The 18271-nt window shown below is 31.3% G+C and overlaps 3 protein-coding genes across 3 annotated transcripts; all 3 read right to left on the minus strand.

Annotated features, from left to right (window-relative positions):
- Positions 1–8114: 8114 nt before the first annotated feature.
- On the minus strand, positions 8115–8714 carry LOC102579161 (classical arabinogalactan protein 9-like). Its single transcript, XM_006360199.2, has one exon. It carries the CDS (start codon positions 8623–8625, stop codon positions 8239–8241), a length of 387 nt encoding a protein of 128 aa, XP_006360261.1. The 5' UTR covers positions 8626–8714; the 3' UTR covers positions 8115–8238.
- A 1983-nt stretch (positions 8715–10697) lies between these two features.
- LOC102578829 (classical arabinogalactan protein 9-like) lies at positions 10698–11342 on the minus strand. The gene has a single exon (XM_006360198.2). It carries the CDS (start codon positions 11238–11240, stop codon positions 10854–10856), a length of 387 nt encoding a protein of 128 aa, XP_006360260.1. The 5' UTR covers positions 11241–11342; the 3' UTR covers positions 10698–10853.
- Positions 11343–14250: 2908 nt separating this feature from the next.
- LOC102578487 (classical arabinogalactan protein 9-like) lies at positions 14251–14941 on the minus strand. Its single transcript, XM_006360197.2, has one exon. It carries the CDS (start codon positions 14835–14837, stop codon positions 14427–14429), a length of 411 nt encoding a protein of 136 aa, XP_006360259.1. The 5' UTR covers positions 14838–14941; the 3' UTR covers positions 14251–14426.
- Positions 14942–18271: the final 3330 nt, after the last annotated feature.

Below are 18271 nucleotides of genomic sequence, written 5' to 3' on the forward strand. Positions count from 1 at the left end.
CATTGTCCTTCCAGTGATGGTGAGAAGGAAGATATGAAGAAAGTTCCTTATGCTTCAGCTGTTGGTAGTTTGATGTATGCAATGGTGTGTACAAGACCAGATATTGCTCAAGCTGTTAGTATTGTCAGTCATTTTCTTTCTAATCCGGGAAGAGAGCATTGGAATGCTGTTAAGTGGATTATGAGATATCTTTTGTGGCACTTTCTAGTTTGAGTTTGTGTTTTGGTACAGGGAAGCCTATTCTTTGTGGTTACACTGATTCAGACATGACTGGTGATGTTGATACTCGTAAGTCTACGTCAGATTACTTGATTACTTTTGCAGGGGGAGCTGTGTCTTGGCAATCTAGGTTGCAAAAATGTGTTGCTTTATCTACTACAGAGGCTGAGCTTATTGCTGTTGTTGAAGCTTGCAAAGAGTTGATCTGGATGAAGAGATTTTTGGGGGAACTTGGTTGTGCTCAAGAGAGGTATGTGCTTTATTGCGACAGTCAAAGTGCTATTCATCTTGGCAAGAATTCTACATTTCATGGTCGGTCTAAACACATTGATGTGAGGTATCATTGGATTCGAGATGTCTTGGATTCTAAGTTGCTTGAACTTGAAAAGATTCATACCAATGATAATGGTTTCGACATGATGACTAAAGCTTTGCCAAGAGGGAAGTTTGAGGATTGTTGCATGATTGCCGGGATGGCGATCTCCTCCACATAGTTGTGAGGGGGAGAATTGTTGGGTTTAGGATCTTTTTTCCCTTCCAATGTGGATAAATAAAAGTCTTATTAGGACTAGCCCACTTTAGCCCATAACCCAAAATATTATGTGGCATATATAAGGCTTATTTGGTCTTATTTTCAGAAACACAAGATAGAAAAATCAAGAGAGATTCGTTTTAGTTTGAGAGAAAAAGAGAAAATCTCGTTTTTGCTTCTGGAAATTTTCTGCTCAGGCAGTCCGCTTCAGACAGAGTTTTCCGCTTCGTTAACCGTTGGATCGTGCTCAAATTTGAACTGGGAGTTCTCAGAATCTGATTCTTGCAATTCAACGGTGGAGATCGGATTTGGAGGTCTGTAGCTTCTGATTTGAGGGCGTGAACAGTAACGCGTTTGGGTTGAAATCTCTTCTTTAATTCTCTAGTTTTGGTGCAATCTTGATTTGTTGTTGCTCGTTGTTTGGCGCTTGTTTTGTGGCCAATTTTTGAGAAATTTTTTGTAAATCTTGGTGTTTATAGTGGAGCTTTTGGTCCTGTGGTTTTTACTCTTCACATCGAAGGGTTTTCCACGTAAATTGTTGTGTCTTGTGTGATTGGTTTATTCTTATCTTGTTGCTTTAGTTTGATTGATATACTTGCTGTCCATTCTTCATATTGCTTGATTGGTTTGTCTTCTCTTGGTTCAAATTGAAAGGGAAAGTTTAGATTTGGGTATTATTCCGCTGTTATCCTATTTGACATTCTTGTTAGTGCATTGTCTTTCCCAACAAATGGTTCATATTGTGTACACTTGAAGATTTGGTGAATACTTTGAAGAGTTAGAATAATAAGAAAAGTTCTCATCTCTTGTCTCCCTATTTCTATTGCTTTCATCTTCTATATTTCTTGTCTTATTTTGTTTTAATTTTACAACACGTTATCAGCACGAATAGCTCATTCTCCGTCAAGAATCAATGGTAGATATTTCTTGATTTTTATGAATTATCCTAGTAATTCTTCATGCAAGGTATACTTCATGTCCTATATATTATTTGTACTAACAAAGCTTGTTTTGTGGTTATTTTAAAATGGTTTGTAAATTATGTTAAATCTTCGTAACAATATTGAGAAGGAATGTTAAAAGGTTTTAATTCATTTTAACGTGAGACTTTTACATTATTCCAACATGTTGTTCTAATTAATTGATTTTGTTCATTTTTCTTATGTTTTAAGTCAAATTCAGATTATATTTATGGGTTTCGATATTTATTTTTTGCTAACGCTTTGGTTTATTAAGACAATGATTGAGCGTAAGATGATGAAATCATGTTTCATCGCACCAGGTGGGTAAGGCATCGAGTTAAAGTCTCGGTGTGTCATGATAATAATATGTTAGGTTCAAGTCCCATTGATTTATGGGCTAAGGATTCTTTATATGGACAAGACATTGGGTTTAAGTCCTAATGCACTATAGTAATAAAATGATGATGACTAAGGCAAAATGATGAACTTTTGGTGAAAAGTCATGAAATCCACCCAATTGATTTGCTTCATTCTCTTATGTGAATGTGGTAGCAGTGTATAATATGTCTGAAAGATGACAAGTGATTTAATGTATGAATATAGGCGTGGTAAAATGTTAATGGTTATCATTATGGTAATTAAAATGAAGAACAGTATGGGTTCTTAAGATGATCCTTCAAAATGTGAAGGTAATTTTTATCCATTAAAGCGGTATGAAAAGTTATTGGCCACATTATTGTTTGTGCAACCCAATTTGAAAAGTTTTGTAAACCCTCCATCAAAATAAAAGAATACAAAGTGATAGTACATTTGGTACATTTGACCTCTTAAAGTGATGTTGAGGTGAGTCACATAAAGTTGATAAATGCGAAAGCATGACAATGAGTTTCTAATAAAAACTTATGGAGCATGTTCAAATGATTATGGTCCATTTCTTAAAGAAAATGTGACTTGTGTTCTTATGGATAAGAACATGTTCATGTATTGTTGGATAAATATCACATCTCACCTCTACAAGAGGTTTGAGAGATTGAAAAGAATATTTTGACATAAATGATCATTTAGTCATATACTTTAAGTACTACACAAATATTGTGGTATGTTAAATTATGAACTATTGAAGGACAACCGAAAGAAATAATTCTTTCCTATAAAGGTTGTGACCATGACCAAAATAAATATTGTTGTGTGGCAACATAAATTTGTCATTGGTTGTCAAGAAATAAGTCTTGCATGTGATAATTTTAACCATGACAATAATAATAATTTTCTCCTTGAAGGAGATGGTCACCATAAGAATGGCGTTACATTGTGAAATTTGAGGTAGTATACAAAATTAATTGAGAGCTCCGCAAGGGATAATTTGTTACTATCCGGAGGGATGAAATTGTTCATAATATTGGGGTTGTATTAAGTCTCAAAAGAAACTTTTTAAGTTTCGGAAGAATTGAAAAGAAAAAAATATTATATTGAGACTATAAATTATGGGAAGATTTAATATCTTCAAATTACTACAACCAAAGTTGGTTATAAATATTTACGTATAAGATTACCCATTTTTTCCCGTTATTTGTTGTATACAAATATGGGCATGATGATGGAATCACATGCAAAAGTAAACTAGAAGTTTACTAGAATAAATATCAGTTGGCATAATCGGTTGGCCATTCCGATTCAAATGTGATGCAAAAGAATTTGAGAATTCATGTGACTATATGTTTGAAGAAATAAAATATTCTTCAAGAATTTCTTGTGTTGCTTGTTTTCATGATAAAATGATCATTGTAACCAGCTAAGCTTGGGATTGTATCCCTTGAAATTATTTGAAACATATAAAAAGGTGAATATGGGCCCGTTCACTTGCCATGTGGACCACTTACTATTATGATTTAATGGATGCATCTATGGTATGGTCACATGTGCATTTGTATCAACTTACAAATTGATTTTTGTAAGGTTGTTTGCTCATATTGTTAAATTAAGAGCACAATTCCAAACTATAAAATTATGTTGATAATACTGGTTGGCATAGTAGAAATTATTTGCCTCCAATTATAGCTAGACTACTGATTATGAGATCAAATCTCTCAAATAAAATTTGGTATGAGATAAATTTATTTAACATGTATGCATCAAGCCAACAAGGTTCTCCCATCACATTTGGTTCAGGGTCAGGAACCAAATAACTTCCATCTAAAAATTTGATGTGTGCACATATGATTTTATTGCTCCATCACGCACAAAGATGGATCCCTAAATGAGGTTAGGGGTAAATGTTAGATTTCCTAACATTATGGGGAGATATGTTTAGCAGTTGAAAATTATGTGTGGGGTGAATTATCTAAATCCTCGTTAAAATAAAATGTGAACTTGAAGTTCAAGAGATAATTCATTTGCAAAATGCTGCAAATAATTTAACAGATGTATTTGTTGACCCAATATTTTAATTAAGCTGCAAATGCTACAATAAATAGTCCTTGAAGCACAGAGTCTATGGTACTCCAGAAGCGTGATAGACCAATCGATTCCAAACGTAAAACTCCTTGCGGAAGGAGAGGAGCAAATTATCAAAATGGTCATGATAATGAGGTAAGTGTTTTGAAAGAGCACTATGACATAACACTTCATAAAACCTTGGCAAAAGTTTAGGTACATGAAATTGATGAAAAATAAAGAGATCTCGATAAGTTATGTCGTATTGAATTCGATATCAAAATGACTGTCGACGGTATCTTTGATATGAAGTAGCACTCAATGCTATAAACGGTTATGAGGATCTTAAATTTGAATCTGTCATATAGTATGGACAGATAAATGATTGGCACTATTCAAGTATATTTTGTTTCACTTAAAAAAGTGATGTTTTTGCTCTTATAGTTCATGGATCAAAATATAATGTCAGCGTTCTCCATTGGTAGATGCAATGAGACTTGTTTCAGTCTGGCAATAGAAGAAATAGTTGAATATGCATAATGAATTATTATTATGTCTAACTAGACGATGAAGGTTGTATGAAAATCCTTGAAGGATTTAAAAGGCCTTAAAGCAATTCCATTGAGTACCCAATTGTTTTGAGACTGCTTAACACTGAGAAAAAAATCTTTTTGATCTCATGAAAATGATTTAAAATGTCATGTATTAGTGCAATTGGTGCACTTACAGATTGTTGGTTATGCAAATGCTAGAAGATTATTTGATATACATAACGAAAGTTATGTGAAAGGATTGTCATATTATCATTCAAGTTATGACAAGAAACTAACAAAGCAAGTGACTCAACACATAAAAGATATGTGATTTTCTTTCAGAAGAAAAGACGAGATTCAATAAAATTGAAATGATCAATCCCCGAGTCAGAAATGATTTGATTATGTAGATCTAGAATATTTATTTGATCTGCATAAAGCTCAATAAAAAATGGACTATTATTTACATATGGAACACAACAATATCTTGAAAATTCAAAGAATCACATTAGTAATCAACTTCTTCAAATCATGCAGAAATAATATTGATCTATGAATTAAGTCGGGAATGTGTTTGGTTGGAATCATGATCTATCATATTCAGAAAATATGTGATTTTCTTTTAAAAAGGATATTTCAGCCACCATATTCGAAAATAATATATAACTCAATTGAAGGGAAGATACAATCAAAAGAGATAACATATTTCACCAAAAATTTTTTCACACATGATCTTCAACAAAATAGTGAAATTGACGTTCAAAGACCCATTCAAATGATTATCTTGTAAACTTATTCACTAAGGATTGCCAACATCAATATTTGAGAAGTTGTGATATAAGATTGGAATGCATCGTCTCCGAGATATCAAGTAAAAATTTTATCAGGGGGAGAAAAATACGCGTTGTACTCTTTTACTTAACCATGGTTTTATCCCAATTAGGTTTTCCTGGTAAGGTTTTTAACGAGGCAACATTCAAAGCGTATTAAAAGATATGTGTACTCTTTTTCCTTCACTAGGATTTTTTCCCACAGGGTTTTTCCTAGTAAGATTTTAACGAGGCATATTATCTATGGACATCCAAGGGGTGGTGTTATAAAATATTATAGTGTGGATGTCCACTACATCAAGAAGTTACTCTCACCCATTATCTCTATTACTTTCCTCCATTATGAAGATAACCATAACCTCCATAACCTCCAACTTTATAACCATTATTCTTGTAACATTTCACTTCTATAACCTCCTTCATTATATTTATGTTAATATCATGTTTATGACTAACGTTTTGTATGCCTCTATGTTACACTATAAATAAAGGCATAAGGGTTCATATTGTATATACTTGAAGATTTGGTGAATACTTTGAAGAGTTGGAATAATAAGAAATGCTTTCATCTCTTGTCTTCCAATTTTTATTGCTTTCATCTTCTATATTTCTTGTCTTATTTTGCTTTAATTTTACCACAGTTTTCATTATGATTGGTTTTCTTTTCTTCAAAATTCACCATCCTAAAAAAGTGAATAAGACTACGCATATATTATCTTCTTCAAATTTTACTTATAAATTATAGAGTTAAAAGTCAAATGTACACTTAAGCAATTCAACGTTTTTGAGTTTTACCCTACACTATGTGGAGCGTGAGAAACACACATGAAATATCACTCGTAATGAGTTTAACGTGATTTATTCGGGAAGAGTTAACATAATGTATATATGTTAGGAGTCGTCTAGTGTGAGGATAAGAAAAAATAGTCCTGTGATAAAAAATTGGTGTCTTTTTTGGTTGTCATGTTTAGGGTAACTTATCCCACCATTTATATCATAGTGATGGAAGTTATCCCATATACATGGTGGGATAAGTTACCCTAAACATGACAACCAAACAAGACCTCCAAATCCTAGATCTGTCTCTGCCTAAACTTAAAAGTATGTTTTACAGAATGATGGTTAAACCATCCTTTTTCGTATAGGGTGGAATGCTTACCAATCAAGAATTTACATGTTCAGGAGATGCATGTTGCTTAGATGAGAATGTTGAGATAGATGTGTGGATATACTAGAAGCGACAAAATTAGAAATAAGATTATCCGGGGGGAGGTGAGAGGTGGGAGTAGCCTTTGTGGCGGACAAGATGTGGAAAGCAAAACTAAGATGAATTAAACATATAAAGAGGAGGTGCGTAAACATCTAATAAGGCGGTGCAAGAGGCTGATGTAGGAGATATACTTAGGATTAGAGATAGGCCAAAAGTATTGAAAAAAAGATAATTAAATAAGACATGATATTACTTTATATTACCAAGGACATCTAGATAGAAAGAAGTAGAGACCATGTAGGGGTAGAGTTTGTTTTGTCTTAGTTTTGTTATCTATTATCATACTCATATATTGTGTATTATATTTCAACTATTGTACTATTTTATTGTTGTTATTATGGGTGTCAAATGGGGGGGTTGAGTTGAAATTGAAGATATTAAAATGAGTTGAAATAGAAATCGGGTTGGGTCTTGACCCGCCCAATTTGACCCAATTAATCTCAATAATTTTAACATAGTGATATTTAACTTTTATAATCACAATTTGAATTTCAGATCAAGTTTTTTTTTTTAAAGTAACAAATTGATAGGTAAATCCTAAAATATGTTAAATAGATAATAATTGATACCTTTAATATAGGAACATATATTAGTAAAGAGTTTAAAACGGGTTGAAATTGGAGATTGAATTGACCTCAATTGAGGATTCTCTTAAAATATATTAGGCTTGAATGGGTTGAGATTGAACCCAATTCAAATTATCTTAAGTCTAACCCTTAAAATTATTTTGGACTTATCTAAGTTTGAGTTCATTTTTGACACACATGATTGTGACTATACTTTCTTTTGGTTATGTTAATTGTTGTTAATAAATTCCTCGTAGCTCAAAGAGGAATGAACTGTTACCAAAAAAAAAACGAGGAATAAACAGAGACGAACACTCGCATAGTCGCGTTTATGCTTGCCCAATTCAAACAAAACAAAGTCCAATGAGGAAATGAGAAGGAGGAAATCATAATAAATAATAATAATAATGCTCTCCATAAATAAATAAAGAATTCCGTAATTTTTTATTATTTTTTTTTTAAAGAAGTGAAGAATTCCGTAATAGTATTCAACAATAACAATATATAATACAAATAAATCAGCTACCCTAACTCCATCAATTCCGGCGAATGAAAAAAACGCAAAATATTTCACAGATCAGAGATTTAGAGCATCAAAGCAGCAGCAAAGACAGCTACAACAGCAGATCCGGCAACAGCGACTCTGTTCAAGGAAGCAGAGTTTGGAGATTCGGTAGGAGAACCTCCGGGAGCGGCGGCAATGGATGGAGGAGAAGCAGCACCGGAAGGAGACGACGCCGGAGTCTCGGAAGTTATAATGCTCTCCATAAATAAATAAAGAATTCTGTAATAGTATTCAACAATAACAATATATAATACAAATAAATCAGCTACCCTAACTCCATCAATTCCGGCGAATGAAAAAAACGCAAAATATTTCACAGATCAGAGATTTAGAGCATCAAAGCAGCAGCAAAGACAGCTACAACAGCAGATCCGGCAACAGCGACTCTGTTCAAGGAAGCAGAGTTTGGAGATTCGGTAGGAGAACCTCCGGGAGCGGCGGCAATGGATGGAGGAGAAGCAGCACCGGAAGGAGACGACGCCGGAGTCTCGGAAGTTGGTGGAGCTGGAGGAGATGCCAATGGAGAATCGGATGCAGTAGTAGGAGCATTTGCAGGGGCAACGATAGGTGGTGTTGATGTTGTAGGAGGAGGAGTCGCCACCGGTGCCGGAGAACTCTTCGGAGAAGCTGCCGGAGATGCTCCTGGTGCTTGTGAGAAAGCAGATCCGGTGATTAATGCCAACATTAGAGCAATGATCACCTTTGAGTGTGCCATTTTAGCTTTTAAGAGAAAAGTAGAAGAAGTACAAACAGAGTAAGAAATGTTAATATGATCTGTGAATACTTCTTTATTTTGAAGGAAAGGAGAAGAGAAGAGTATATTTATAGGTGGGAAAATGAAGATTTAGATTAGTTGTAAGTCGGTTTAGAATTGAAAATACTGCTCGTAATTAGTAGTTGACAACTCAACGACAGAGGATGTGACTGAGTCCAAGCTGGTTACGTTTTTGTTTGCGTGTGAAGAGATAAATTATTCTAACAAAAAATTGTTTGAATATTTCTTTGTACACCTACTTTTCGAATTGAGTTCTTATAAAAAAATTGAATCTATATTATTAGCAAAACAATATGGTTTACTTTTCTTTTCCTTAAAATTGATGGAATAAAATTGTGCACATATAATCTTCTTCAAATTTTACTTATAAATTATAGAGTTGAAAGTTAAAAATACACTTGAATTATTTGTATTTTTGAGTTTCACACCGTCAATATTTGGATCGTGAGAAACACACATGAAAAATCACTTATAATGAGATAACGCAATTTATTCAAGAAGAGTTAACATGGTGTATATATGTTACTTATTACCTATTAGTGGATGACATAACACTTATTGATGAGACACGAGAACAAAGTTTATGATAGATTGAAGGTTTGAAGACAAATTTTGGACTCCAAAACATTCAAATTGAGCATGACTAAAAATGAAATATGGAGAAAAAAATCCAGTGTTGCGTTGGATGAATTTGACATAGAAGTAAGACTTGCCACATGGACTATTTCTAAGAGAGAATTTTTTAAGTATCTTGGATTCGTAATTCAAGGAAGTAGGGACATCGATGATGATATCACACATCGCATTTGGGGTGATATTGATGAAATGGAGGCTTGTCTCTGAGTTGTTTTACAGAGTGATGGTTAAACCGTCCTTTTCGTATAGGGTGAAATGCTTACCAGTCAAAATTACATGTTTAGGAAATGCATATTGTGGAAATGGGAATGTTGAGATAAATGTATGGATATACTAGGAGCGACAAGATTAGTAATAAGGTGATCCAAAAAAATGTGAGAGTAGCCTATGTGGCACAAGCACTACTAAGATAAATTAGATTGTAGACATTGAAATTTTGTAGGACTCTACAAGACATGTTCAATTTGAGTTGGGACTCTACAAGGTGTGTTTAATTTCAATTAGAATTTTAAGAGGCTACTCAACCCTAAACTCCAGTTCATGCCTATATAAATGGTACTATATTTTATTGAAAAGGCATCTCGAATATCTCAAATATTCCACAAACTCATGGAATATTCATAAAGAGATCAAATCCAAATCATCTTAATTCGAGAAATACGCCACTAACGATCCTCGAATTATGAATATCAAGTCCAAATCATCCTAGTTTGAGAAATACGCCACTAACGGCCCTTAAATTATGTAGATCAAGTCCAAATCATCTTAGTTTGAGAAATACGTCATTAACGGCCCTCAAATTATGTAAATCAAGTCCAAATCAGCCTAGATCGAGAAATACGCCACAAACGGCCCTCGAATCAATGGATAAATATCTTATGAGAGAAGATCAAGAGATCAACAGAATTGTACCCGCAATCTTGATGAATAAAATTATGTTTCTTCATTTTTTTGTAATTGTAATTTATTTTCTATCACTTTAAAATTTGTTGCAAACATAGACATACGAAGAGGAGGGTGCGGAAACACCCACCAAATAAGGCGATGCAAGAAAACCCAAAAAATATTGAAAAAAATAAGATAATTAGACAAGACATGATACAACTTTATATTACCAACCACATCTAGATAGAAAGGAATAGAGATCGCGTAGGCTAGAGTTTGTCTTGTCTTACTTTTGTTATCTATTGTCATACTCATATATTGTGTATTATATTTCGTTTATCACACTATTTTATTGTTGTTATCATAAGTTCTTTAGGTTATATTTATTGTTGTTGTTAATAAATTCCTCGTAGCTGAAAGAGGAATAAACAGAGACGATCACTCGCATTGTTGCATTATATGCTTGCTTAATTCAAACAAAACAAAGTCCAAAGAGGAAATCATAATCATATTGCTCTCCATAAATAAATAAAGAAATCCGTAATAGTATTCAACAATAACAATATATAATACAAATAAATCAACTACCCTAACTCCATCAATTCCGGCGAATGTAAAAAATGAAAAATATTTCACAGATCACAGATTTAGAGCATCAAAGCAGCAGCAAAGACAGCTACAACAGCAGATCCGGCAACTGCGACTCTGTTCAAGGAAGCAGAGTTAGGAGATTCAGTAGGAGAACCTCCGGGAGCGGCAGCAATGGATGGAGGAGAAGCAGCACCGGAAGGAGACGACGCCGGAGTCTCGGAAGTTGGTGGAGCTGGAGGAGATGCCAATGGAGAATCGGATGCAGTAGTAGGAGCATTTGCAGGGGCAACGATAGGTGGTGTTGATGTTGTAGGAGGAGGAGTCGCCACCGGTGCCGGAGAACTCTTCGGAGAAGCTGCCGGAGATGCTCCTGGTGCTTGTGCGAAAGCAGATCCGGCGACAAATGCTAACATTAGAGCAATAATCACCTTTGAGTATGCCATTATAGTTTTTAAGAATGAGATTTTTTGAGTGAGAAAAGTGGAAGTAGCACAAACAGAGCCTTAGAGGAAATGGAAATGTGAGTTGATTGTGAAAAATTGAGAAAGAAAAGAATGTATTTATAGGAGTGAAATATGGGGAGTCGGTTTAGCAAAAAAAGGTAAAGTGATTTAATTATAATTAGTTGACAACTCAAGGACGCAGGAAGAAAACAGGAAATGTGACTTGAGTTTCCAGCTGGTTAGATATATATTTTTTCTTAGCGTGTAAGAGATAATTTTTTCTAGAAAAATAAAATTGTTTGAATGTTTCTTTTTGCAAGCAGTACTTTTTTATTATTCTCTTCCAATTTCATTTTTCAAGAATTAAACTATTTAAGTTTGTTCGGAAATTATGCATTTGAAATGAAATTTATATATTTATAAAATAATAAAAAATTTCCAATAAAAATTGACTTATATGAATTTCAAGATCTGAAATATATTACAAACGGACGAAAATATTTGAAATTTATCTTTATAAACTCTTCTAAAAAGATTTTGAATATTTTTTCGGAAAAAGAATCTGAAGGACAGAATTTTAATTATTGGCAAACATTATGGTTACCGTTATGATTGGCACGTTCTAGTCTGGCTAGCGGCTATTCGTTGGCCACCTAAAAAAGGCGATGGAAGATGTTTTGATATATTTTTTAGTTTAATTTTAAGATTCAATTTAATAAAGCGTTAAGATAAATTATACAAAAAAGGAAATATTAATTTATCATGATAAAATGTTAACTATAGGAATTAGGAAATATTGCGCTCATGGTTAGGATTTAAATTCTTATGAATTCCGTCTTTTAATATTAAACTCACTAAAGGTTATCTATTATACAATGTCAACCACTTCTTGATAAAATGTTAGGAAGAATCAATTGTTGGACCACCAAGTTCCTAACTTATGCAGGAAGGGAGTTGCTAATCAAGTCCGTCTTGTTCTCCATACAAGTGTATTGGTCACAGATTTTTGTCCTGCCAGCAAAAGTAATAAAGCTCATTAAACTAATTTTGAGATAATTTTTAAGTGCCCTTTAATAGGTTGTTTGGTTGCAAAGGCTAAGATAAATTATCACAAGATTAACAATTAATCCTGGGTTAAGTTATCCCTCATTGGAGGTGGAATAGTAATCCGAGGATAACTTATTTTGGGATAAAGAATGTGAAATAACAAAAATACCCCCTTAAACTCTATTTTATACACCACTTTAATGTATATTTACATAATTTTTAACAACATTTAGAACAACATTCACAACCTTAATTATTCGTTGTTCTTATGGTAATATGTTTTTCTATTAAAAATTACATTTTATGAATATATTACAAATTGATTTTATTTGCCTAATTCCTATGTTTATTTATATTTTGATTTCTCTTTAAATGTTCACTCCACTACTAAATTACATATTTTTAATTAAATAGTTTATTACTCACTTAAAATTATATTTTATATATCAATTAAAATGTAGATAGTTGTGAGAATTTTTTTTTAGATAACTTTAATAATAATATTTCTTTTAAAATGAAAGTTTTATTTTTAAGCTAAAAAAGATAGAAGTTTTATTTTTAAGTTAAATAAGATGAAAGTTTTATTTTTAAGTTAAATAAGATGAGAATTTTATTTTTAAGTTAAATAAAATGGAAGTTTTATTTTCAAATTAAACAAGATGAAAATTTAATTTTAAAAACACATGGCACAATCATGAAAATGTACACACAAAATTTTTTAAGCTAAATAATCTGAAAAATTTATTTTTTAAAATGAATAAGTAAAATTTTCAAAGAAAATATTTGAATATGACAAACCAAACAAACAATAAAAACTAATATCAGCATAACTAATCACATCACAACTTATCCCAATATAATGTATCTCAACAAAACTAATTCCAGCATAACTTGAATTCAAATCAAACAACACCTTAACATTATAGGTGGTTCATATCTATTATTTAGTTAAATTTTAATAATTTTTTACATACAAATTTACGCTTTAAATTGAAAGTTATGGATTTAATACATCCGTGCCTGATTATTTATGGTTTATCAAAACATGTTTAAACCAATCGAATCAAGCTATACCAAAAATTGATTATTAAATTATTAAATAAAGTTATAGATTCTTATATAGATTTATAATCATTAAGTAATTAGAACACTTTTAAATTTTATAAAAATAATACAAATAATATTTAACTATATTATATAAATTTATGTGTAAAATATATAACAATAATAAATATTTAATGTAGTTTATAAGTGGAGTGAACATAATCTAGATAATTAAAGTGAAGAATTATGATAAATATCACTCCCTCCGTCCCATTTTATATGTCACATTTTTACTTTGCACTTACATTAAAAAATGATGTAACTTTTACTTTTCTACCCTTATTTTAATTTTTTTGGAACTCAAGTTTTCAATCAATGAATATGAATTAATTTATTTTGATTAATTAATTTAACCAATGAACATGAATCATTTACTTCATTTTTCCAAGGGTAAAAAAGTAACAATATGCTAATTTATGCATTGATTTTATGAAATGACAAGTATTATGAATCAACTATTTATAAAAAAGGATGACATATAAAATGAAAGGAAGGGAGTAGAAGAAGATATGATAAAATATTTTTTAAAAGTAACTACACCAAAAAAAATTGTGATAATCTAAGTACCAAAATATGGTAAATAGTAATCGAAATCATAGACATCTACGGTTGCAAGCTATAAAGTATTGAAAAATATTGTTCTCGTATGATTTAAATCTTTATTATTTTAGTACACATTTTTTGAGCGCCATATTCATTAATATCATCGAACCAAAAAGTTCATCAAAAGTTAGAAATATAGGAATGATATTCATAAATGTGAAAGTATTTGCCTAATTTCATAGAGTCATTCGATCGGGAATGCTATATGCTCTTTATTTTCAGAATAAAATAAAATTCGGAATTTGAGAACTCTCAATAAATAAAATAAAAATTCCCGTAATAATATTTAACAATAAAAATATATAATACAAATAAATCAACAGCGGAACTCGAAACTCAAAAAGAATTGGTAAACAAAAACACAGTGGAAAACAAACCCTAACTAATCAATTCCGGCGAATGCAAATGCCAAATATCTCACAGATCAGAGATTTAGAGCATCAATGCAGCAGCAAAGACAGCTGCAACAGCAGATCCGGCGACGGCGACTCTGTTCAAGGAAGCAGAGTTAGGAGATTCGGTAGGAGAACCTCCGGGAGCGGCACCGATGGACGGAGGAGAAGCAGCACCGGAAGGAGACGACGACGGAGTCTCGGCAGTTGGTGGAGCTGGTGGAGATGCTAATGGAGAATCGGATGGAGAAGATGCAGTAGTAGGAGGATTTGCAGGGGCAACGATAGGTGGTGTTGATGTAGTAGGAGGGGGAGTCGCCACTGGTGGTGATGCTACCGGTGCCGGAGAACTCTTCGGAGAAGCTGCCGGAGATGCTCCCGGTGCCTGTGCGAAAGCAGATCCGGCGACAAACGCCAACATTAGAGCAATAATCACCTTTGAGTATGCCATTTTAGCTTTAAGGAGAAAGGAGAGTGGAAGAAGCACAAAGAGGTATAAGGGGAGGAAATGGAAATATGAGTTGTGATTACTTTTGATTTTTGAAATATAGGGAAGGAAAAGAGTGTATTTATAGGAGGGAGATATTGAAAAAAATATTTTTTTATTTTAGTAAAGTCAATTTAAACCAACTGATGGAATGATAAAGAATTTTTTCCTCGAGATCAAATTAATTTTAAATTTTAGTGAAGTCGGTTTAAACCAAGTGATGGAGTGATAAGTATTTTTTCCTCCTTAATTAGAGATCAAATTATTTTTTAATTTTAGTGATGTCGGTTTAAACCAAGTGATGGAGTGAAAAGTATTTTTTCCTCCTTAATTTGAGATCTTACATTCAAGTCCTCAAAAGTATGGGATCACTTTTATTACGGAGTGATTTATCCTCCAATATGAAACATTTCAAGATAAATTTAAATTTAATCTAACTTTAATATAAATATTACATATCATATGAGAATTGTAAAAAACACGAATTATAAATAAAAAATAATACTATTAATTTGAAATAAGAGTGTGGACTAACAATTAGTTGGCAACTCAACGACTGAATAATAAGAAAAGAGGGGATACGATTGAGTCCAGAGTCCCAGCTGGTTTGATTACTTTTGTTTGAATGTTTCTCATATTACTTTTTAATAATACCATCCTCCGTCACCCGGTTCAATTTATGTCATGTAGTTTAATTTAATATAATTTAAAAAATATAAAAGATTATAATTTAAAATGAGGACAGAATTTTAATTATTGGCAAACACTATGGTTACCGTTATGATTTGCACGTTCTGGTCTAGCGACTGGGAATTTAAAAATTCGTATATTTGTTTGGCCACCTAAAAAGCAGAGGTACCCTGGATTAAGAGAATGGAAAATATTTATTCATTTTTAAAACTTTTTAAAAAAATTATTTTTTTAATTTTGACTTAAGGGCAAAGTTTATTGAATCATGTAATTTTAGAAAAAATACATATAATATATTAAAATATTTTTAAATTTATTAGTTTTAAATATGTCACGTGAAAAGTTAGAACTAAAGAGTTGTTAAATAAAGAAAAAAATTACTACATGTTTTTAAAATAAATTAAAAAGGAAAGTAAAACAAACAAATTAAAACAAAGATAAGGGTATGTGCGCACTTAATTATACTATCTTCATTTCAAAATAAGTGATATTTTTAGTCTGACCATACTTCAAAAAAATTACTCATTCCTAAAAAAGTTAGAGGTGTTTTTACTAACTTATCTCTAATTAAATATCTTGATAAAAGAAGTAGTTCTTCAATAATGTAAAATTCATAAATTAAAACAAGAAAATTTTTGAAAAAATAAGATTAATTCCTTCTTGAAAACCTAAAACAATTTATCCCGAAACAAAATGTAAAAGGTTAAAATACAATTTCTTCCTGATAAGAGGGAGTATCAATTTATTACTCTTTCATTTCATATTAGTTGTCATTTTTCATTCACACACTCTTTAAGAAATCATAACCTCAATCCTTTTAATGCTATCAATATTATTTACTTTCAAACAATTAATTTCGAGTAGAGTTAACAATTAATATGCTACAAAATATATGTTATTTTTCGCTTTTTGCTTTTTAAAATTCAAATGAATTTTGATTAACATTTAAGATGTATTTCCACTATATTATATAATATTTCTCATATAATTGTTGAATATTTAAGTTTTTTAATTTGAGAAAGAGATTCGCTCTCACCAATGATGACTTCCAACGGGAAACTACAGAACATTGATTCATGTGCTGTATAAATTAGTGTTGTTTATTAAACCTAATTATTATGATAACCTATTTTTTAAAATGTAATTAATAATTTATTGTGGGGTTGTTCTAGCTTTGCTTTTCCAAATTCAAGTGACATGTTAAGACTTTTCAATTGTTGAACAACTAAAATAGGTTGTAATTTTGATTGCCAGCCTTTGAAAAATTAACGTTTCTTTATCATACGTGAGATATATTATCCTGTAACGTGATCATGTAAACGACATTCTAGATATATTTATGCTTTGAAAGTAGAGGGTGGATTTAGTTTCTAAATTATGATTCACGTGCATTTAATTGAATAGAACTTTTACTTAGGAGTTCGGAATATGAAGAAGTAAACACATGAGAAAGTTAAAAGGAGTTCAACAAATATTATATATACATAAATTATTATTTTTTAACTAAATGTAAATAATGTAATTTTTCATTTAAAGAAATCCCTCGATCTTATCTAGCTCTGCCACCGATTGAGTTGTTATTATATATCTTAAAGTAACAAGAATCAGTTTTCACTTAATACTTTCTTTTTTCACCGTTCAAGTAATAAATGAAGATTAGAATAGTATACTAAAATGCTAATTAATTATGATTATTATTTGTTCTAAACATTTGACTTGAATAAGTGTTTTCGTGGATTACAACACAAGAATCAGATCTTAGATGGCAAGGAAACTCGAAATAAAAATAATCAATAGTGAAATTATATTTACTCAACTTCATTCATACTTCAAATTATACTCTTCATCACATGGCCAGAGAAAATATATTGGGTTACATTATTATTTTTTTTGCCTAATTTTTTCACTTTCTCTGTCTTCCCTTTTTTTTAAAATATAAAATAAATAAATAAAATTGTCCCTACTTAGGGAGCTAGTGAATTGATAATTTTCTTTCTTAAAAATAGTGATTAATAGTGGGAGGTATTAGAGAAAATAATAGTGATTAATATTAGCTTTGTTGTTATTGCTTTTGTTTGGTAGTGTTATTACCTTATTCAATATTTGAGGTTTCAATTTATGTTATGTTGTCTGATTTGACCTGGAGTTTAAGAAAGAACTATTTATATTTTAAAATTCGTAATCTAAAAATTAAAATAAATTATAGTAAATATTTATATAATTATAAATTATTTCGATGAAATAAACATTTTAATGGAACACTAGTGGATTGACATTGTCAGGCTCAGTACCTACCATTTTGTCTTTACTTCTCTTATTATAAGCTCCCATGCATTTACATGTGTGATTATCAAAGTTGCATACAAAAGTCAAAGTCTTTATGTTTCCGTTGGTACAAATATAATTTTTTTTAATTTACTAGTACAATGTTATTTAACTATTTAACGCTTAAATAAATATTTTTATTTAACTTTTGTGATCTTAGGGGTCGTTTTTTGGTGTAATAGAGAAAAGGAGTTAATCTCAGGATAATTTTTAAGCATCTTTTGTTTTCTTGTTTGGTTGCAAAATTTTGGGATAAATTATCTCATGATCATGAATTAGTATCGGGATAAGTCATCCCTCACACTGGGTGGTATAGTAATCACGGGATAATTTAATCTGGGATAAAATAGGTAAATGACAAATATATTCCTTTAAACCCTTTT

The sequence above is a fragment of the Solanum tuberosum genome, unplaced genomic scaffold (assembly GCF_000226075.1).
Source record: "Solanum tuberosum cultivar DM 1-3 516 R44 unplaced genomic scaffold, SolTub_3.0 scf00314, whole genome shotgun sequence".
Lineage (NCBI taxonomy): Eukaryota > Viridiplantae > Streptophyta > Magnoliopsida > Solanales > Solanaceae > Solanum > Solanum tuberosum.